Below are 15,013 nucleotides of genomic sequence, written 5' to 3'. Positions count from 1 at the left end.
GCTAGGAGGCAGCAGACCTCCCGTCCACCCAGGGAGACCCACCTCCAGCCCAGGACGGGGGACCTTGGGTCAGGGGTGGAGCCAGAGGCTGCCCCGGAAACCCCAGGGGAGAAGTTCTGGGTCAGACCGGCCCCCTCCGGAGCCCCCCAGGACCACAGGTCACGGGGACCCCGTGGACGGTGTGCAGGTGCCCGAGTGCCTCCTCGGAGCCCGGGGCGGGGGGGGGGGGGGCGGGGGAGCTGCCACCGGGGCCCCGGGCACACACCTGCAGGGCGCTGGCCAGCTGCCGGTCCTCCTGGCTGGTGAGGAACAGCGGCGTGATGCCCGCGTCCCACAGCTTCAGCACCGCCTCCCGGAGCTGCGGGGACGCCCTGGTGGGCTTGTTGCTGAAGAAGACGGCCACCCTCCTCATGAGGAAGCCGCTCCTCACGCGCTTGAACGTGTTCCTGGCCACGAAGGCCATGGCGGTCTCCAGGCTCTGCTGCTTGGACGTCAGGGCCACCTGGAGGTTCTTGATCCTGTCCAGGAGGACGGACTTCTTCCGGGAGTCGGCAAACCGGATCTCCGTGGTCACCTCGTTGTTGTAGGTGACCACGGCCACGCGGGCGCCCCGCGGGCAGTTGCTCTCGGCGACGGTCAGGTCGCCCACGGTGCGCAGCAGCACGTCCCGCATCCGGCTGAAGGCATCCTGGGTGACGCCCTCCGAGGTGTCCAGGGCAAAGGCCAGCTCGGTCGGGAAGACGGGGCACTCCAGGGGCCCTGGGGAGCGGGGCGGGGGGGTGGGGGGGTTCAGAGACTGACTTTACTCCCGGGAAGGGGGCCCTCTGTCCTCCGCGGAAGGGCGCCACGCCGCGGGGGCTGACTCACCGTAGCAGCACGCTAGAAGGGGAACAGAGAAGGGGGTCAGTCACGCCCGCCGAGGGAGGGCCTCCCGGGGAAGCACGAAGGGGGGGGGTCGCTGACAGAGAAAGTGGGGCACTCACGGCATTTGTCCTTGATGCTCTGCACGAGGGCGCATTTCTGTGGAAGGAAAGGAGGGAGGGGTGAGGACAGCGGACTCAGGCCCACCCACGGACAGCGGTTCATGCCGCGCGCACCCAACTTACATCGATGGAGTCACCTCTGTCGCCTCGGGGACCCTGCAACACAAGGAAGGAGAGGCTGAGGCGGGACGCGGGCATGAGGGACGGGCCCCAGCCCACAGGAATGGGACGGAGGAAGCCGAGGCGGACCCTGGCTGGCCTGGGTCACGTGCAGACCCTCCCTGGAAACTTGACTTTCCTGCTCAAGGAGCAGAGGAGAGAGACTGAGGACGACACGGGACTCTCTTCTGTCCGTCCTCCCCCGGAGCCTCGAACTCAGAAACCACACCGGCAACTGCAGAAGCAAATCGCAACCTGCCCCGGACGCGGAACGCCGCCCGCTGAGCAGCTCTCCCCTCCCCGGCGGCGGCACCAGCAGGAGAGCCGTTGAACGCGCAGACAGACAACGGTGACGGCAGGGACGCCGCACACCGCCTTTCCGGGAAGGGGACAGTGGCGGGTTTTCAGGGGCCTGTGTGGCATCGCACCCGCGGCGCGGAAGGGGTGGGTACTCACAGACGGTCCTGGGAAACCGGGGTCGCCCTTCTGTCCGATCGCCCCCGGGGGTCCCGAATTTCCCTGCAAGGGGCAGAACCAGCATCACTCGACCGTGGTGGAAGAAGGGGAATCGCAACTCCCGAGGTTGGGGAGGGAGGCGCCTGGGAGCCGATGTGGCGTCCCCCATTCCCGCCGGAAAGCCCTCCCTTCCGGGGATCCTGGCGTCTCCGGGTTCAAACGCAAGCACAAGAGGCTTTCGAAGAACGGATGCGCGTCTGCCCACACTGCATTCTCTGGCAGGTCACGGTGGGACGGGTGCTCGCCCGAGACCCACCGACGAGGCCGTCCACGGGTGCCCAGGAAGTCAGTAACCGACCACTAGTGAGACCGCTGTTTGACACAGACAACCCCCCCAAAGTTTTCACACCCTGAACTGGTCTCATCTGACTGTCTTCCCCGAGCAAAGCAACAGGACAATCACCCTGAGCTGAACTATAGTTTAGGCTCAAAATAACCATTAGAAACAGTCACGCGAGCCCTGGCTGGTGTAGCTCAGTGGATTGAGCTCGGGCTGCGAACTAAAGCATCACAGGTTTGATTCCCAGTCAGGGCACATGCCTGGGTTGCAGGCCACGGCCCCCAGCAACCGCACATGGATGTTTTTTTCTCTCTCTCTCTTTCTCCTTCCCTTTCCTCTCTAAAAATAAATAAATAAATCTTAAAAAAAAAAAAAGAAAGAAACCGTCACGCGCATCCAGACCACAATTCGCTAATCTAAGACTCAGCGCCATCTTAAAACGAAGCGTGAACATCCCCCGAAGAGAGTGCGCAGACCCTGACCGGCGACAGGAAGAGGAGTCCCGGCGGGTGGGGTGGGTGGGGCCGGTGGGACGGGAGCAGGAGGTCTCGGCCTGCCTGGCTTCCCAGCCCGGACCCTCGTAAGCACCCACACGGCCCATGAAACCCCGCTGCTTCGCCATCGGTGGGCGAGGCCCGATCTGACCTGACTTGTTCTGGGACTTGAGCCCCCGGCGCCCCGCTGCGAGTGGACCATGGGCGGGTGACCCTGGCTGGAGACGTGTTAGAGGAAGGGGCTCGTGGGGCCTCCCCATAACGGGGAGAACACACAAAATTGGGGGGGGGTGCCTGAAGACACGGGCCTTCAGCTCAGGGGTCCCTTCCCACCCCCCCCACACTGTCTCGGGCCAGGCAGCGGCTGAGGAAGGGGAGCGCCCACAGGAGCAGGGGGGCGTCTGGGTCGACCACCCTCCTGCCGGTCCTCATTCCCACCCCGGCCCTGGCCCTGGATCGCTTACCCTCCGGCCCCTGATGCCTTTGGGTCCCGGCGGTCCTGCGGTTCCTGGTTCGCCAGGGACGCCCTGGAAGAGAGCCGGCAGGCAGCACGTGACGCTCTGGAAGGGGGCGCCCAGCCCGCTGAGGGTCCCTGGGGCGCCGGGACCGCACATCCCAGGACAGCCAGGCGGCTCCCTGCAATCTGAGTTCCCACGGGCCCTACTGCGCGCGCGCCCCTGGCAGACGCAGCCTCAGCCCACTGAACCAGGGAGGATGAGCTCCTGCAGCCACAGCACCGTGAGGCCGAGCCGGGATTCTGTCTCAGGGCCGCTGCGTGGCATCCCCACAAGCCCCGTGACGAGGGCACGCTGCCATCTCCCCTGGAGAGACCAGGGAACGTCGCAGACGGGGTGGGGGCTGGGGACACCCAAGGCCACTCGAAAGGGGCTGACCCAGGACGAAGCCCGAGGTGTTCTGTGTGCGGCCCGCAGACACGCAGACGCGTGCTCACGCAGGCGGGGGGGGGGGGGGGGGCGGGCCGTGGTTCTCCCGCCAGGGGACTGCTTACCTTCGGGCCTGGGTATCCGGGAAACCCTCTTTCTCCCTGTAAGACAAAACAAAGCACCAACGTTTGGTCTCAATGTAAATTCATCTAAAATAAGTCATTCTTGGGCAGAAAAAAACGTATCTATCTATAGTCATCAAGAGAAAAAGTTCACTGTATTACAATAGAACATCGAGAAACGATGCTGTAAAAACACCACCTGTCAGAAGTACGTACTTTTTTGCCTTTGCGTCCTTCGCTGCCGATCCCGTCTCGGCCGTCCTCCCCCTGATGGTGGAAAAACAGCGTTACCGCAGGTCGCCGTGCTGGGCACGCCACACCCCCCTCTGTCTGAAGCCCTGGAGCCCCCGAAATGTCCCCAGACCCAGGTGCAGCTCCGGGGAGAGTTCCAGCCCTCCCCCTCCCCCACGTGCAAACACAGTCTGTCGGAGGGTGGCCTGGACAAGCCCCTTCTCCGAAAGGTGCCGGCCGACTGTGCATCGGAAGACCTGCCCCCCGCTGTGGCCACAGACGGTGCTGGGAGGTGGAGCCGGAGACTCCCTGAACCTGGGAATCCAGGAGCTCGAAGGACCCGTGAAGGTCGCCTCGCCTGTGCCCCTGCGAGTCTTCAACCACACCCCAGAGCAAAGACGAGGGCTCGGGCTCACGCCGCCCCAGCGGTCTGTGCTCCGACGGCCCTCCCCAAGTCCCGCCCCTGGCTCCCAGGCCAGGCCCCCAGACCGCCCTCTTCCCAAACACCCCCTCCCGGGACACTCCCCCCGTCCCTTCCTCCTGGGGGCCTTCAGAGTGGGACAGGGTAACTTCCAAAGGAGCGGAAGAATTTACGTGAAATATACATGAACGTCTCCAAGGCGGGAAACCCGCCACTCAGTTCGCCCCCAGAGCTAATTAAGCGGGTGTCAGCAGCAGAGACCCACGGCCCGGGTGTTATGGCGACAGAATGAGGCATGCTTTCCCTCTGCGTCTGAGACTAGGAGTGGCAGGAACGGGTGTTTTTAAACTTCCGTTAACTATGGAGAAGTTACACAAAAAATATTTAAAAGTTCCGGGGTCCTAAGTCAGATCAAGCTGGTCAATTTGTATAGTTTTTAGGTATCCTGACTCACTGTTGAAAAATTCCCAGCGTTTCCTAGATTGTCCTTCCTCACACAGGAACCCACCCTGCCAGGCTATCATGAGCGAGCAGTTGGATTCCTTTAAACAGCGGTTTTTTTAAACCCGGGTCATCGAGGTAATCGTTCCTGTTCCTGGGGTGTCCCCCTCCAAGGACACGGCTTCGACCTGGACTGAGCACTCGTCACCCCGACCCCGTGTCTTTGCAGGGAAGCTCTAAGCCTCGGCGTCCACCAAGCACGGGTCTCGTGGACCGGGACGCGGCCTGGCTCCGGCTCCAGAAGGCCAAGGCCAGCACGCTCACACGCCCCGGAAACACAGACAGGACTCCTCACCCACTCCCCGCCCCCCACCCCCCGGTGACGTGATCGTGACATTCATTTGCCGATCACAGCATCAGGCTTCCCTACATTCGACCCCGTCCCCAGTGACAGGCCAAGCGGTGAGACGTCGTCTCTGTCGTCACCAAACCTCGTCTGTCTGCGAGGAGAAAGGCCGGCCAGCGCAAGGCCCCGCCCCCAGCCGGCTCCCCCCGACCCCCCAGCAGAACGTTCCCGCGGAGAGGCAGCGACGTGAGTGGGCCTTACCGTCTCGCCGCGGGGCCCCGGGCTGCCGAGTCCTCCCTTGGGCCCCGGCTCTCCCGGCTCGCCCTGCACACGAGAAACGGGGTGAGACACCCGGGCCTGAGACCAGATGGGAATGTGACTCCGACCCTATGGCTCTGGGGGACACCGCCACCGCCCACTCCACCGCTCAGGTCGCGATAAAAATGACTTCTGCAACGGCAAGTTCCTGCGTGGGGCCTGGCAGAGGAGCCCGGGGGGGAGGGGGGCTGCTGAGTGTTCTTTTCGTGAACGTGGCATGCGAACACGCTGGGGGGGGGGGGGCGGGGAAGCAGCCCAGAGAGTCAGCGGGCACTGAATCCAGCAGGAAAGCCCAACCCCACGGAAAATTCTGGGTTCCCAGGGGCACATCTCTTTCACGGAGACAACGCTGGCCTTTCAGACGGGTTGGGTGAACAATGGTTTTTCTCAAGGTCTATCAACAGCAGCCCGTCAGGGGCCCTTTGTGTAATAACAAAAGTGGCCGGCACCCGGAACAGTCAGGGCGCGGGCGTGAGCTGAGCGCGGCCAGCAGAGCAGCTGTGTGCGCGGCCAGCATCCAAACACAGCGAGTTCGGTGCAGTGCTGACGTCCTACTAGGTGCCCCCGCTCTGCTAGGAGAGGTGCGAGGACTCGGAACCATGGTCACAGGCCCCGGCGTGAACAGATCGGAGGAGCCACAGCTGTTGCCAGGTCCTGGCTCCGAGAAAGCCAGGCCTCTGAGCAGGAACCGTGCATGCCCTCCGGGTGAGGACGGGGATCCCACCAGCCAAGCTGGCTCTCACCGGGGAGGCTGGGGTGGGGAAGCCCAGAGGGGAGGCCAAGGGGTGTGGCCAGGCTGGCAGACTCGGGGGAGGCCACCAGGGGGCTGGCCGGCCTGGCCTCGGGGAGCAGGCTCCAGCTTTGTCGACACCAACCTTTTTTCCCAGGGGACCATTTCTGCCGCGGTCTCCAGGAGCACCGGGGGGCCCTCCGCTCCCCTGGGACGAGAGGAGAGCAGCGTCAGTGACCGTGTGCCCCCCCTCCGAGCCTCTGTGTCTGTCCCCCGCTGCCCCCCACCACACCCCGGAGGTCGGAGTGGAGTGTCGGAGCTCTGAGTCCCGTGCAGTGCCGCAGGCCCCAAGGCAAACATGCGTGGCCTGTGAGACCCCACGTCCTGGCAGGACGCTCTGGCCAGCGCACTTGGATGCCACATGATGCAGTGTCCAGCGTCTCTCCCTGCCCTGAGCCCCTGACTAGAGGACCACACCCAGATCTTGGGGGGGCCTTGTCCACGCCTCCACAGCGAGACCTGGCTACGACACAGGTGTGCTGTGCTCCACCAGGTGAGCAAGGGGACCTGGGTCCCCGCACATGGTGCGGCCTGTGGGGCCGGGAACGAGCCCCCACACGTGGTAGAGGCCAGGCGGCGGCCGTGCCTCTTCCCCCCGGTTTCATCTCAAATTCTTGGTTAAATCGGAGCTGAAGGAAATTCGGGGGGTGGGGCGCCTCGGGGGACAAAGGCTGTCAAAGCAGGTCTTCATCAGGGTTCAAACCCGGGGAGGTCTCTCTGAGCGAACCGCGGCTCTCGCCGGGTTCCCGCCGCCACCGCGAAGCCTGTTTGTGCCGTTAGGCAGCGGCGGCCAGTCCCCTGCCGGGGGCTGGTCCTCATCACTTTCCGGAGCAAGCGGCAGGACGGGCCGCACACTGTGCCGTCACCCACGAGGGCCGGCAGGGGTTCGGGACACACGTCTGCCCCCGTCACTCACAGCCCAGAGGTGGGGAAGTCTGCAGCCACAGCAGGTTCAAGGGCCATCTCCTGCGTGGCCTTGAGCACGGGGAGCTCCTTCCATAAACTATTGCGCCTCGGAGCCGACCCCCGGGGTCGACTGTGAAACAAGGTGTCAGCATCTGAGACTTTCAGTGGGTCTGTGGTTCGCTCACTCAGCCCCACGCGGGGACCTCGGAGACGAGGCACGTCCAGCAGGCCTGGGCCGAGCCCGGCTGGTGGGGGCTGGGAAGGAACGCCCCGGCCCCCAAAGGCCGCTGGAGCCCCGAGAAGAAGGGCTCTCCAGTCCTCACACAAGTGGCCGCGGGGACTGAGGCTGACCCAGGGTTGGTGTCGCCAGAGAGTCGGGCTAGGGCAAGGTCGGCCCTCGGCGACACCCACCACGAGTCTCAGCCCACGCGGGCCCTGTGCTGCCAGCATGGCCGCGCAGAGCGGGGAGGAGAGGGGAACTCACCCGGGGTCCAGGGGTGCCTTGCTCGCCGATCTGCCCCGGGGGGCCCGTGGGGCCAGGCGCGCCCTGAGGGGAAAGGCTCGGGTCAGGGTGGTGTCGGGGCGGCGCTCCGGGAGGAAGCCCAGGGTGACGTCTGCACCTTCCCGGAGCCCAGGCCCCCCCGCATGCTGCCGAAGGGCCCCCTCCCCCCGGGACCACACTCCTTGTCCACCACGGGGACGGCTGCCCGGCCCGGGCCACGGAGGGGAAGTCACTTTGAAAACACACGCGTGTGTCTGCAATGTCCCCAGGAACGAAGGTCACAACCTCCAACAGGCAGGAGCCACCCCAGTGCTGATCCGCTGATGAGCAGGTCGGGAGCTGGGGCCCCGCCGTGCCATGGAATATTACTCAGCCGTGAAAAGGAGAGGTGCCCCGCCTCCTTCTACCACGTGGCGCCCCTCAGAAATGTAACTCCAAGGGCAAGGAGCCGGACGTGGAAAGCCACCTGCTGAGTGACCCCGTTTCTATGCAATGTCCAGAATGGGGCAAACCCATACAGGCGGGAAGGAAATGAGCGTCCCTAGAAGCCGGGGGTGGGGACCGACGACATCGGGGGCACAGGGTCTCCCCTGGGATCACGAGACTGAGGGGACTCGACATTCATATGACACTGTGGATGTACAAAATGCCCCTCGTCATCCACTGTAAATGAGGCGTCCTATGCTTCATTTGGGAAGTGGGCGGTCACCTTCCTTTAAAAACACGCAACAGCCTCTGGGAGCTGGCACGAGGCACGCCGGGTACTGACCTGCGCCCCTCTGGTCCCCTGCTCCCCCTGGGAGCCCGCCAGGCCGGGGTCACCTTTGTTGCCCTGGAAACAAGGGGGGGAGAGGCAGGGAGGGGTCAGGGGGGTTCACGCCAGCAGCAGCTCCCTGCTCCGTGGTCATGCCGGAGAAGAGGACTGGGCTGAGACCCCAGCCCTACGAGGGGGTTGGAAGCCACTGACCCGGCAGCCCCAGGGTGACGCGCCTCACACGTGACGCCAGTGGCTGTCACTGTGCCCCCAGCCTCCCCCTCCCTCACCGCGGCTTTGGGACACAGGACACCTGGGGACCCAGACGTGCACTTCACGGGCGAGAAGCCCGAGGCACTGAGACATGGTGACTTGCTGATGACCGGAGAAGCAGGCATGTCTCGGGCAAGGGACGCCCCCGAAATGCCCCCCATCTTCTTCCCTTCACGCCCAGCCCCACCCCCCCCCCTTCATCACTGTCCCCAGCCCGGGAGAAGGGGCTGAGTTGAAGGGGCGGGAAAGGGGGTCGCTGATGGCTGAGCTGCGAGCCCCGACGGGGAAGGGGAGAGGTCATCTCCGCGTGCGGGCGGCGGGCACAGGGCAGTCCCTGAGAGCCCTCCGCGAGTCCCTCCGCGAGTCCCGCCGCGAGGGCAGAGCAGAGGCGCCGACTGGGAGGCTTACCTTGGTTCCCACTGGGCCCCTCCGGCCGAAGCCGCCCTGCGGAAGAAGACGCACGGTGAGGGGAAACAGGACGGAGCGCAGGGACCCCGTGTGACCCGACGCTCACGGTCACCTGCCAGCCGCCGTGTGCCGGGCCCCGTCAGCCCCGAGGACACGCGCACGGAGTGACACCCTCCCGCCGGCCTCTTCGCGCCGCCTGTCACCCGGACGGACACTGGGAGGGCCGCGCCGCCCGGCCAAGCCGAACAATGACTCCCGGCCGCCAGGCGGCGTTCCAGGGAGGAGAGTGGACGGGCGTCGGCGCCTGCTTTTCCCGCTCTCCCGGCAGCGGCGGGAGCAGCCACGGGACGCGCTCCCCGGAGCCGAAGGGGCCCCGGACTCGCCCAGTGCGGCTGCCAAAGGCGACAGGTCCTCAGTGCAGGGAGTGCCCAGGCGCGCGTCCGCGACCCTGATGGCCGAGGGCGCGCGGTCTGCGCTCGCGCCTGGGCCACACCTCCCTCCCGCCGCGCTCCAGAGGTGACCCCCGCCCCCCCCCCGAGTGGACGGGGCTCGCCAAGTCAGTCACTCCGAGCTCCCACGCTGGGCTGCCTCCTCTCCAGTGGGAGGGGCAGGGGTGGGGCCACGGGAATGTCCCGGGTGCATCTCCACAAGGTTGGGGGCTGGCATCCTGGGGACGGTCACAGCCCATGGTGACTGAGCCAAACTGTCACTGCGTCAAACCGAGGACCGCTATCTTACTCCCAACGGGCCAGCCCAGGGACCTCCTGGGGTGACCACTTTGCTGTTTCACTGACTGGCAGCTTCTTTAAGGGGAGACTGGGGCCTCCTTCCCTGGACGACACGTGGACAAGTGGGGGAGGGGCGGGGCCAGGTCACTCCTCCACAGAATGACCGTCTGGCTGGCCCCTCCCAAAGGGGACAGCCTCAGTATGGCCAGAGGCCATTCTCCCGAGGGTCGTCGATGCAGTGCTCAGGTCAGAGGCAGCCTGTGGGGGCCCTGCAAGGGTGAGGTGGGGGTGGGGGAGCCCGGCAGAAGGGGGAAGCTGGCCCACCGAGGGCCTAGAGAAGGAGGGCGCGGTGCCACAGGCCTCCCCCTGCAGCAAAGGAGGCGACGGAGGCCACAGCAAACCTCGGCTGCACCGAATTCAAACCCACGCGTGCACCGAACCCAAGGGAACGGTGCGCGACCGCATCTCACAAAAACAAGTCCGGCCCGGCGCACAGACTGAGTGATGCGGCCCCGCAACTGGAGTGCCTTCGCGGCGCTTTTTCAGGCCACAGCGCGGCAGCATAGATCAAACATGGCGCTCAAAGCCTTTCGGGGCATTTTCAGATGGTAAGTTTTCTTCTGGATTTTAAAAGCAAAATGATGCCCACGGCATGCCATGTGATTACGCAGGAGAGTCGCTGCTTCTACAAGCCCTCCCGTGGGCAGGCTCCCTCCCCACCACCGTCCAGCGGCTCGCCCCTTCACATGTCTCCGTCACCGGGGAAACGGCCGCACAGCCCCGGCCAGTTTCCCAGCAGAGACCTGTCCGGGGCACCCCCGGCACCCTGAACAGCCCCAGAGGATCACCAGTTCCAGACCCCTCCTCGCCGGGCTCCCACTGCCTGCCCCCCAGACACCGCCAGAGGACTTCTGTAAGCCTCTGGCTCTGGGTTCTAACTCGTCGCCGGGACGCAGAGGGTACCCGTGCAGCGAGCTAGCTACTCTGCAGCTGACGCCTCTGAACGGTCTTAAGAAGCCACTGCGAGATGCCGCCCCCCAGGAAAACAGAATCTAGTTCCGTGGCCTGCCTCCCGTTCCTGGCGGCCCGCATGCACACAGCACAGAACAGTGACAAACCCAACAACAACGTGCAACCCCATCCCCCCATCGGCCTCCCTGCGGACTCCCTCACTACCCCCCAGGGTCTCCTTCCATGGGGATTTGTTACATATATCGTGAGAAGCAGCCTGGCCGAGTTTTCGGAAGCAGTCAAGACAGGCCCTTGAAAAGCCTGGGGCCAGCATGCTTTGGGGGAGGGGGGAGGAAAGAGGTCTCGGAGGAGGAGGAGACGGGGCCCAGAGCCAACGATAAGAACTGGAGGTCTAAGGAGCAAGAGGGATCTGGGTGACACCAGTTTTAGAAGTTCCCTTAAGCTCCCCCCAGGACGTGGCTGAGTAGCTCCGCCCCACGCGGTGTCTGGATTTCCATGGCGCTAACCTCACACGGAGCCCCCTCAGCCCCCAGGGGTACTCACGTCCTTCCCAGGCTCCCCAGGGCCGCCAGGCACCCCGTCTCTCCCAGGGAGACCCTGGTGCGGGAGAGAAAATCGGCGTGAGATTCTTGGCTGTAGAGAAGCATGTCAAACCCATACGTCGGTATCGCCCGGGACACCACGGGGCGTGGGGTGGACACCCGGGGTGGCCGGGCACCTGGTGTGGGTGGGTCCCGCTGGGGTGCCGTCCCACGCACGCCAGCCTCGGGTTCACAAGCTCTGTCCAAAAATGTCTAAGGGGCCCCAGTTCCACCGAGGAACAGCCCCCCTTGGAAGGGCAATTTCTGTCCCCCGGCAGAGACTTCCTGCACGGGGTCACGCCCTCGGATTCAGGGGACCCCCCGCCTCCGTCCCACTGCCTCTCCGGTTCACAGCCTGGAGGCGACCTCCTCGGCCCCGGGGCTGCGGGCGAGCCAGTGCGGGTTTTGTCTCCGGGGCCCTCCCCGCACGGGGAGCCTAGCCACGAGGGGCATCATACCATGGGCCCGATGTCCCCGGTCTCCCCTTTGAGTCCCTTCTGCTGGCTGTCCCGTCCCGAGTCACCCTGGAAACGACACAGGTCAGGGGGTGAGCCACGCGGGCCGGGGAAGAGCAACGACGCTTGCTTCGGGGGAAGGGGAGTGTCTGCAGCTGCTGTCGCCTCCGGCTCCACAAAGCCCGTGAGACGGTGACCGTCCCCGGGCCAGCCTCTGGTCCTCCGGGCCAGCACGAGGCAAGGGGAGGCCCGGGCACCGTCCTGCCTGGGGCTGAGGACTTCTGAGCACCCTTCAGTCAGGTGCAAGGAGGGGGTGGATGTCACCTGTGTGGGTGTGTCTGGAGGGACTGGCCGCAGAGCCTCACGGCCACCACATCTCCATGGATATCCTTCCCGACCACCCGTGCGGCAGGGTTAACGTGCCCGGAGACCATGTGTTACGGACCCCCCCCCTCGGTCCCCTAGGGCAGGGCCCGCCAGCACCCGTCCCTACAGCCAGGCGGCAAACACGTGGCCAGCCACCCCAAAACCAACACAGATAAACAAACCATGCCCTTCATCAACACGCTTTAAAGCCACCTCGAGAGTAAAATTCCCCCTCCCAACCCTCTCCCCCCACAGCGGCGGGTCTCAGACTGTCCGAGGGGACCTCTCCTCACCGGGTCTCCCCGAATGCCCACGTCTCCTCTTCCTCCTTTGTCTCCTCGCGGTCCTTTGTCACCCTGAACGAAAACACGCGAGCGGAGACTGAACATTAAAGAGAGTTGTAGTTTTTTTGTCTCACCCTTCAAGTCGCACTCTTCAGCTCATAAATCTTAAATACACCAACGTTAGGCCTGCACTCACTCGCCGTGAAGGTAAAACTACTTCCTGCTCCGGGCAGGCGGCCCACAGACACTGACCGGGGCTACTCTGTACGGACGCTCAAGGTACTCACAGCAAAACAAACTCAGTCCCTGCACTACAGGACACAGTCTCCAACGAGACCCAACAGTGTCACCTGTCGCAGCGGCCCGTGGACGTAGGGGACGCGCAGGAGGCACCCCCAGAGGAGGTCAGGGAGGGCTGCTTGGAGGAAGCGGCGTTAACCACAGGAGTGCAAGAAGCAGCCCCGAGAGGAACCGGGGGCAGGTTTGCCGTCACGGCGAACTCGGGCGTGCACCTACCCTTCTCCCGGGACTCCCAGCCTCTCCGGAAAGACCAGGCAACCCCTTGTCTCCCTGCCAAAGACAAGGACAAAACGTCATTCCTGGCGCAGTTGCTACCGAAGACGGAGTACGGGTCCCGGGAATCCTCGGGACCCAGGCGGCCGGGACTCAGTGCCCGAGTTTACTCACGTCTTCGCCGTCGAGACCGTCCAGTCCGAATTCCCCTAATTCGCCCTGTGAGGGGACGGGACACAGGGGTGAGTGTCGGAGTCCTTTAGGCAATGGGGCAGTGAGAAATCCCACACACGTTTCGATATAAAAAGAAAACCAAGCTCCGTACCTTCTCCCCTGGGAAGCCACGAGAGCCCTAGAAAGGAAGGGGAAGGGGAACATTATCTCCGTCCTGGCAGCCAGGCCCTCAGCTGCAGCACGGGGCTGCCCCACGCCCTGCCGAAAGCTGCCGCGGCTGAGAATTCACTGTTAGAGATGCATTTGTTTGGCTTGCTGTCTCACCATCATAGGGAGGTGACAGAGCTAATACCCCTGGACCTGAGCCCTTGGGTGGTTTTGGTTTTCTGGGAGGGGGGCCCGAAAGCCAGGGTCAGGGCTCCGAGGTCCCTCTGTGGCAGGCAGGACGGTGGCCCTGCCTCCAGCACCTGCTCTCAGACTCCAGCAGAGGAGACAGCTCGCCAGCCCTTAAACCCGCGTGTTTCCTGCAGAGGACCGGCGGGCGCAGCCGTCTCTGCCTCCCTCGTGTGCCCCCACCTCCCCAGCTCCCCTCGGGGTCCCAGGCTGAAGCCACAGGCACTGGCCTTCCCCCTGCGCTGGCCCACGCCCATCTGTCCTGGTGACGGGCTCCTGGAGGCTCCCTGTCCCCACAGGAAACTATTTCTGCCTCTCACCCTCCCTTCCCAGCATGGCCTGTGCCCCTGGACCCCCGGCCATGGCCACCCTCCCAGCAGAGGGTCCCCCCCCAGTCAGCCACACTGTCCTCCCCCAGGACACACGGGGAGGAACCGCCACTCGGCCCACCGCCTGGTGCTGTGGCCCTGCCGCACGTGGCGGCCCCCACACTGTACCTTTATTCCTCTCTGGCCAGGGCAGCCCTGGAAGCCTTGGGTGCCGTTCACGCCGGGAGGGCCCCGGTCGCCCTGTCAGGGAGACAAAGCCGTTTTGCAAGGTGGGGCTCCTGGCCCTCAGTCCCCACGGGGTCCGCGGCCCCGTGAGAGATGCGCCTTAGGAAACCGGTTTGACTGCCAGGACGGCCGCCTGAGTTGACGGGTCCCAGCATCCCTGGCCCCTCGGCCCAGGGCACAGTGTCCCGGAGGCAGGGTGCGGGGAGGATCTGCGGCCGGGGTGCTGCCGGGGGGGGGGCCCAGGTGGGCAGGCCCCCCGGAGAACGCTTGGCCTGACTGCTCCTCTGCATGGTCCTGCATCCCCCCCTCTCCAGTGAGGCTGGGGACCGTGACCTCACCTCCTCCCCGAGGGGCCCCTGAGTCCCAGGGCTGGGCCTCCTTCTAGTGCCTCAAAGCCTCTCCGGCCATGTCTGTCCCTAGGACCACTTCTGGAAGGCTCCGCCCACCCTCAAGGGGACCCCAAGGCTCTTGACCATCCAAACCTTCCCTGGGAGACTTTCCCTGGAGGGCGTAAGCCGATCACAGCCTGATTAGGGCCCCGGCACCCCGCTCCCGCTGACTCCCGTTCCTGCTTGGGGGTCTGACGGAGCAGCACCGGAGGCGGCGACCCCGGGCCTCAGACACGGTGCCCCCCACCCCGCCCCACCCGAGACGCAGAGGCAGGGAGAGCCCCACTGCTTCCCACCACGGTGCAGTCCCACGCAGTCGCCGGGGAAGTTACCCATCAGTGTTCCCCGAGGGAGAGGCCCCAGCAACGGACGGACTGGGAGCCCCACCCCTGGGTCCCGGCAGGGAAGGAGGAGGCAGGGGCAATTTCGGGAGCAAACAGCTTCACTTACGGGCCCGCCCTCGTCCCCGGGATAGCCGCGGTAGCCGTCTTCTCCGGGAACACCCTAGAACAGAGTGCACAGTTCCCGGGTGAGTCACGGGGGTCCGAGGGGGTCTGCGCCCCGGGCCGGAGCGTCTGTCTCCCTGACCCCCTGCATGAGGTTAGCACGGCCCCAGCGGTGCCCTCGAACTTCCGGCTTTCTGCTCGCTACTTTGGCGAGATCGTCCTTTCTGTCGGGACCTCTAAGGCTCCCGATCCGTCCGAAATCCTGTCTGTTTGCTGCCACTGCGGGGCAGGTGCCCAGCAGCCCCAAGGACCGCCCGCAGGGAGCGGTCA

At 65.0% G+C, this 15,013-nt stretch overlaps 1 protein-coding gene across 1 annotated transcript in view; it reads right to left on the bottom strand.

The window, feature by feature from the left end:
- Positions 1 to 15,013, bottom strand: part of COL6A3 (collagen type VI alpha 3 chain) — a 71,964-nt gene that overhangs the window by 16,810 nt on the left and 40,141 nt on the right. Inside the window, exons 16-36 of the mRNA XM_036022670.1 lie at positions 14,688 to 14,741; positions 13,792 to 13,863; positions 13,053 to 13,079; positions 12,902 to 12,946; positions 12,731 to 12,784; positions 12,224 to 12,286; positions 11,568 to 11,633; positions 11,072 to 11,125; positions 8,829 to 8,864; positions 8,163 to 8,225; positions 7,376 to 7,438; positions 6,071 to 6,133; positions 5,139 to 5,201; positions 3,655 to 3,705; positions 3,442 to 3,477; positions 2,897 to 2,959; positions 1,599 to 1,661; positions 1,107 to 1,139; positions 984 to 1,020; positions 868 to 879; positions 266 to 759 (exon numbers count right to left, since the gene is read on the bottom strand). Of these exons, the coding sequence (XP_035878563.1) occupies positions 266 to 759; positions 868 to 879; positions 984 to 1,020; positions 1,107 to 1,139; positions 1,599 to 1,661; positions 2,897 to 2,959; positions 3,442 to 3,477; positions 3,655 to 3,705; positions 5,139 to 5,201; positions 6,071 to 6,133; positions 7,376 to 7,438; positions 8,163 to 8,225; positions 8,829 to 8,864; positions 11,072 to 11,125; positions 11,568 to 11,633; positions 12,224 to 12,286; positions 12,731 to 12,784; positions 12,902 to 12,946; positions 13,053 to 13,079; positions 13,792 to 13,863; positions 14,688 to 14,741 (1,512 nt within the window). The remainder of the gene's footprint in view (positions 1 to 265; positions 760 to 867; positions 880 to 983; positions 1,021 to 1,106; positions 1,140 to 1,598; positions 1,662 to 2,896; positions 2,960 to 3,441; positions 3,478 to 3,654; positions 3,706 to 5,138; positions 5,202 to 6,070; positions 6,134 to 7,375; positions 7,439 to 8,162; positions 8,226 to 8,828; positions 8,865 to 11,071; positions 11,126 to 11,567; positions 11,634 to 12,223; positions 12,287 to 12,730; positions 12,785 to 12,901; positions 12,947 to 13,052; positions 13,080 to 13,791; positions 13,864 to 14,687; positions 14,742 to 15,013) is intronic.

Source organism: Phyllostomus discolor, chromosome 4 (genome assembly GCF_004126475.2).
Source record: "Phyllostomus discolor isolate MPI-MPIP mPhyDis1 chromosome 4, mPhyDis1.pri.v3, whole genome shotgun sequence".
NCBI lineage: Eukaryota > Metazoa > Chordata > Mammalia > Chiroptera > Phyllostomidae > Phyllostomus > Phyllostomus discolor.
Note: the sequence above shows the minus strand (reverse complement) of the source record. Positions and strands in the feature narration are given on the sequence as shown.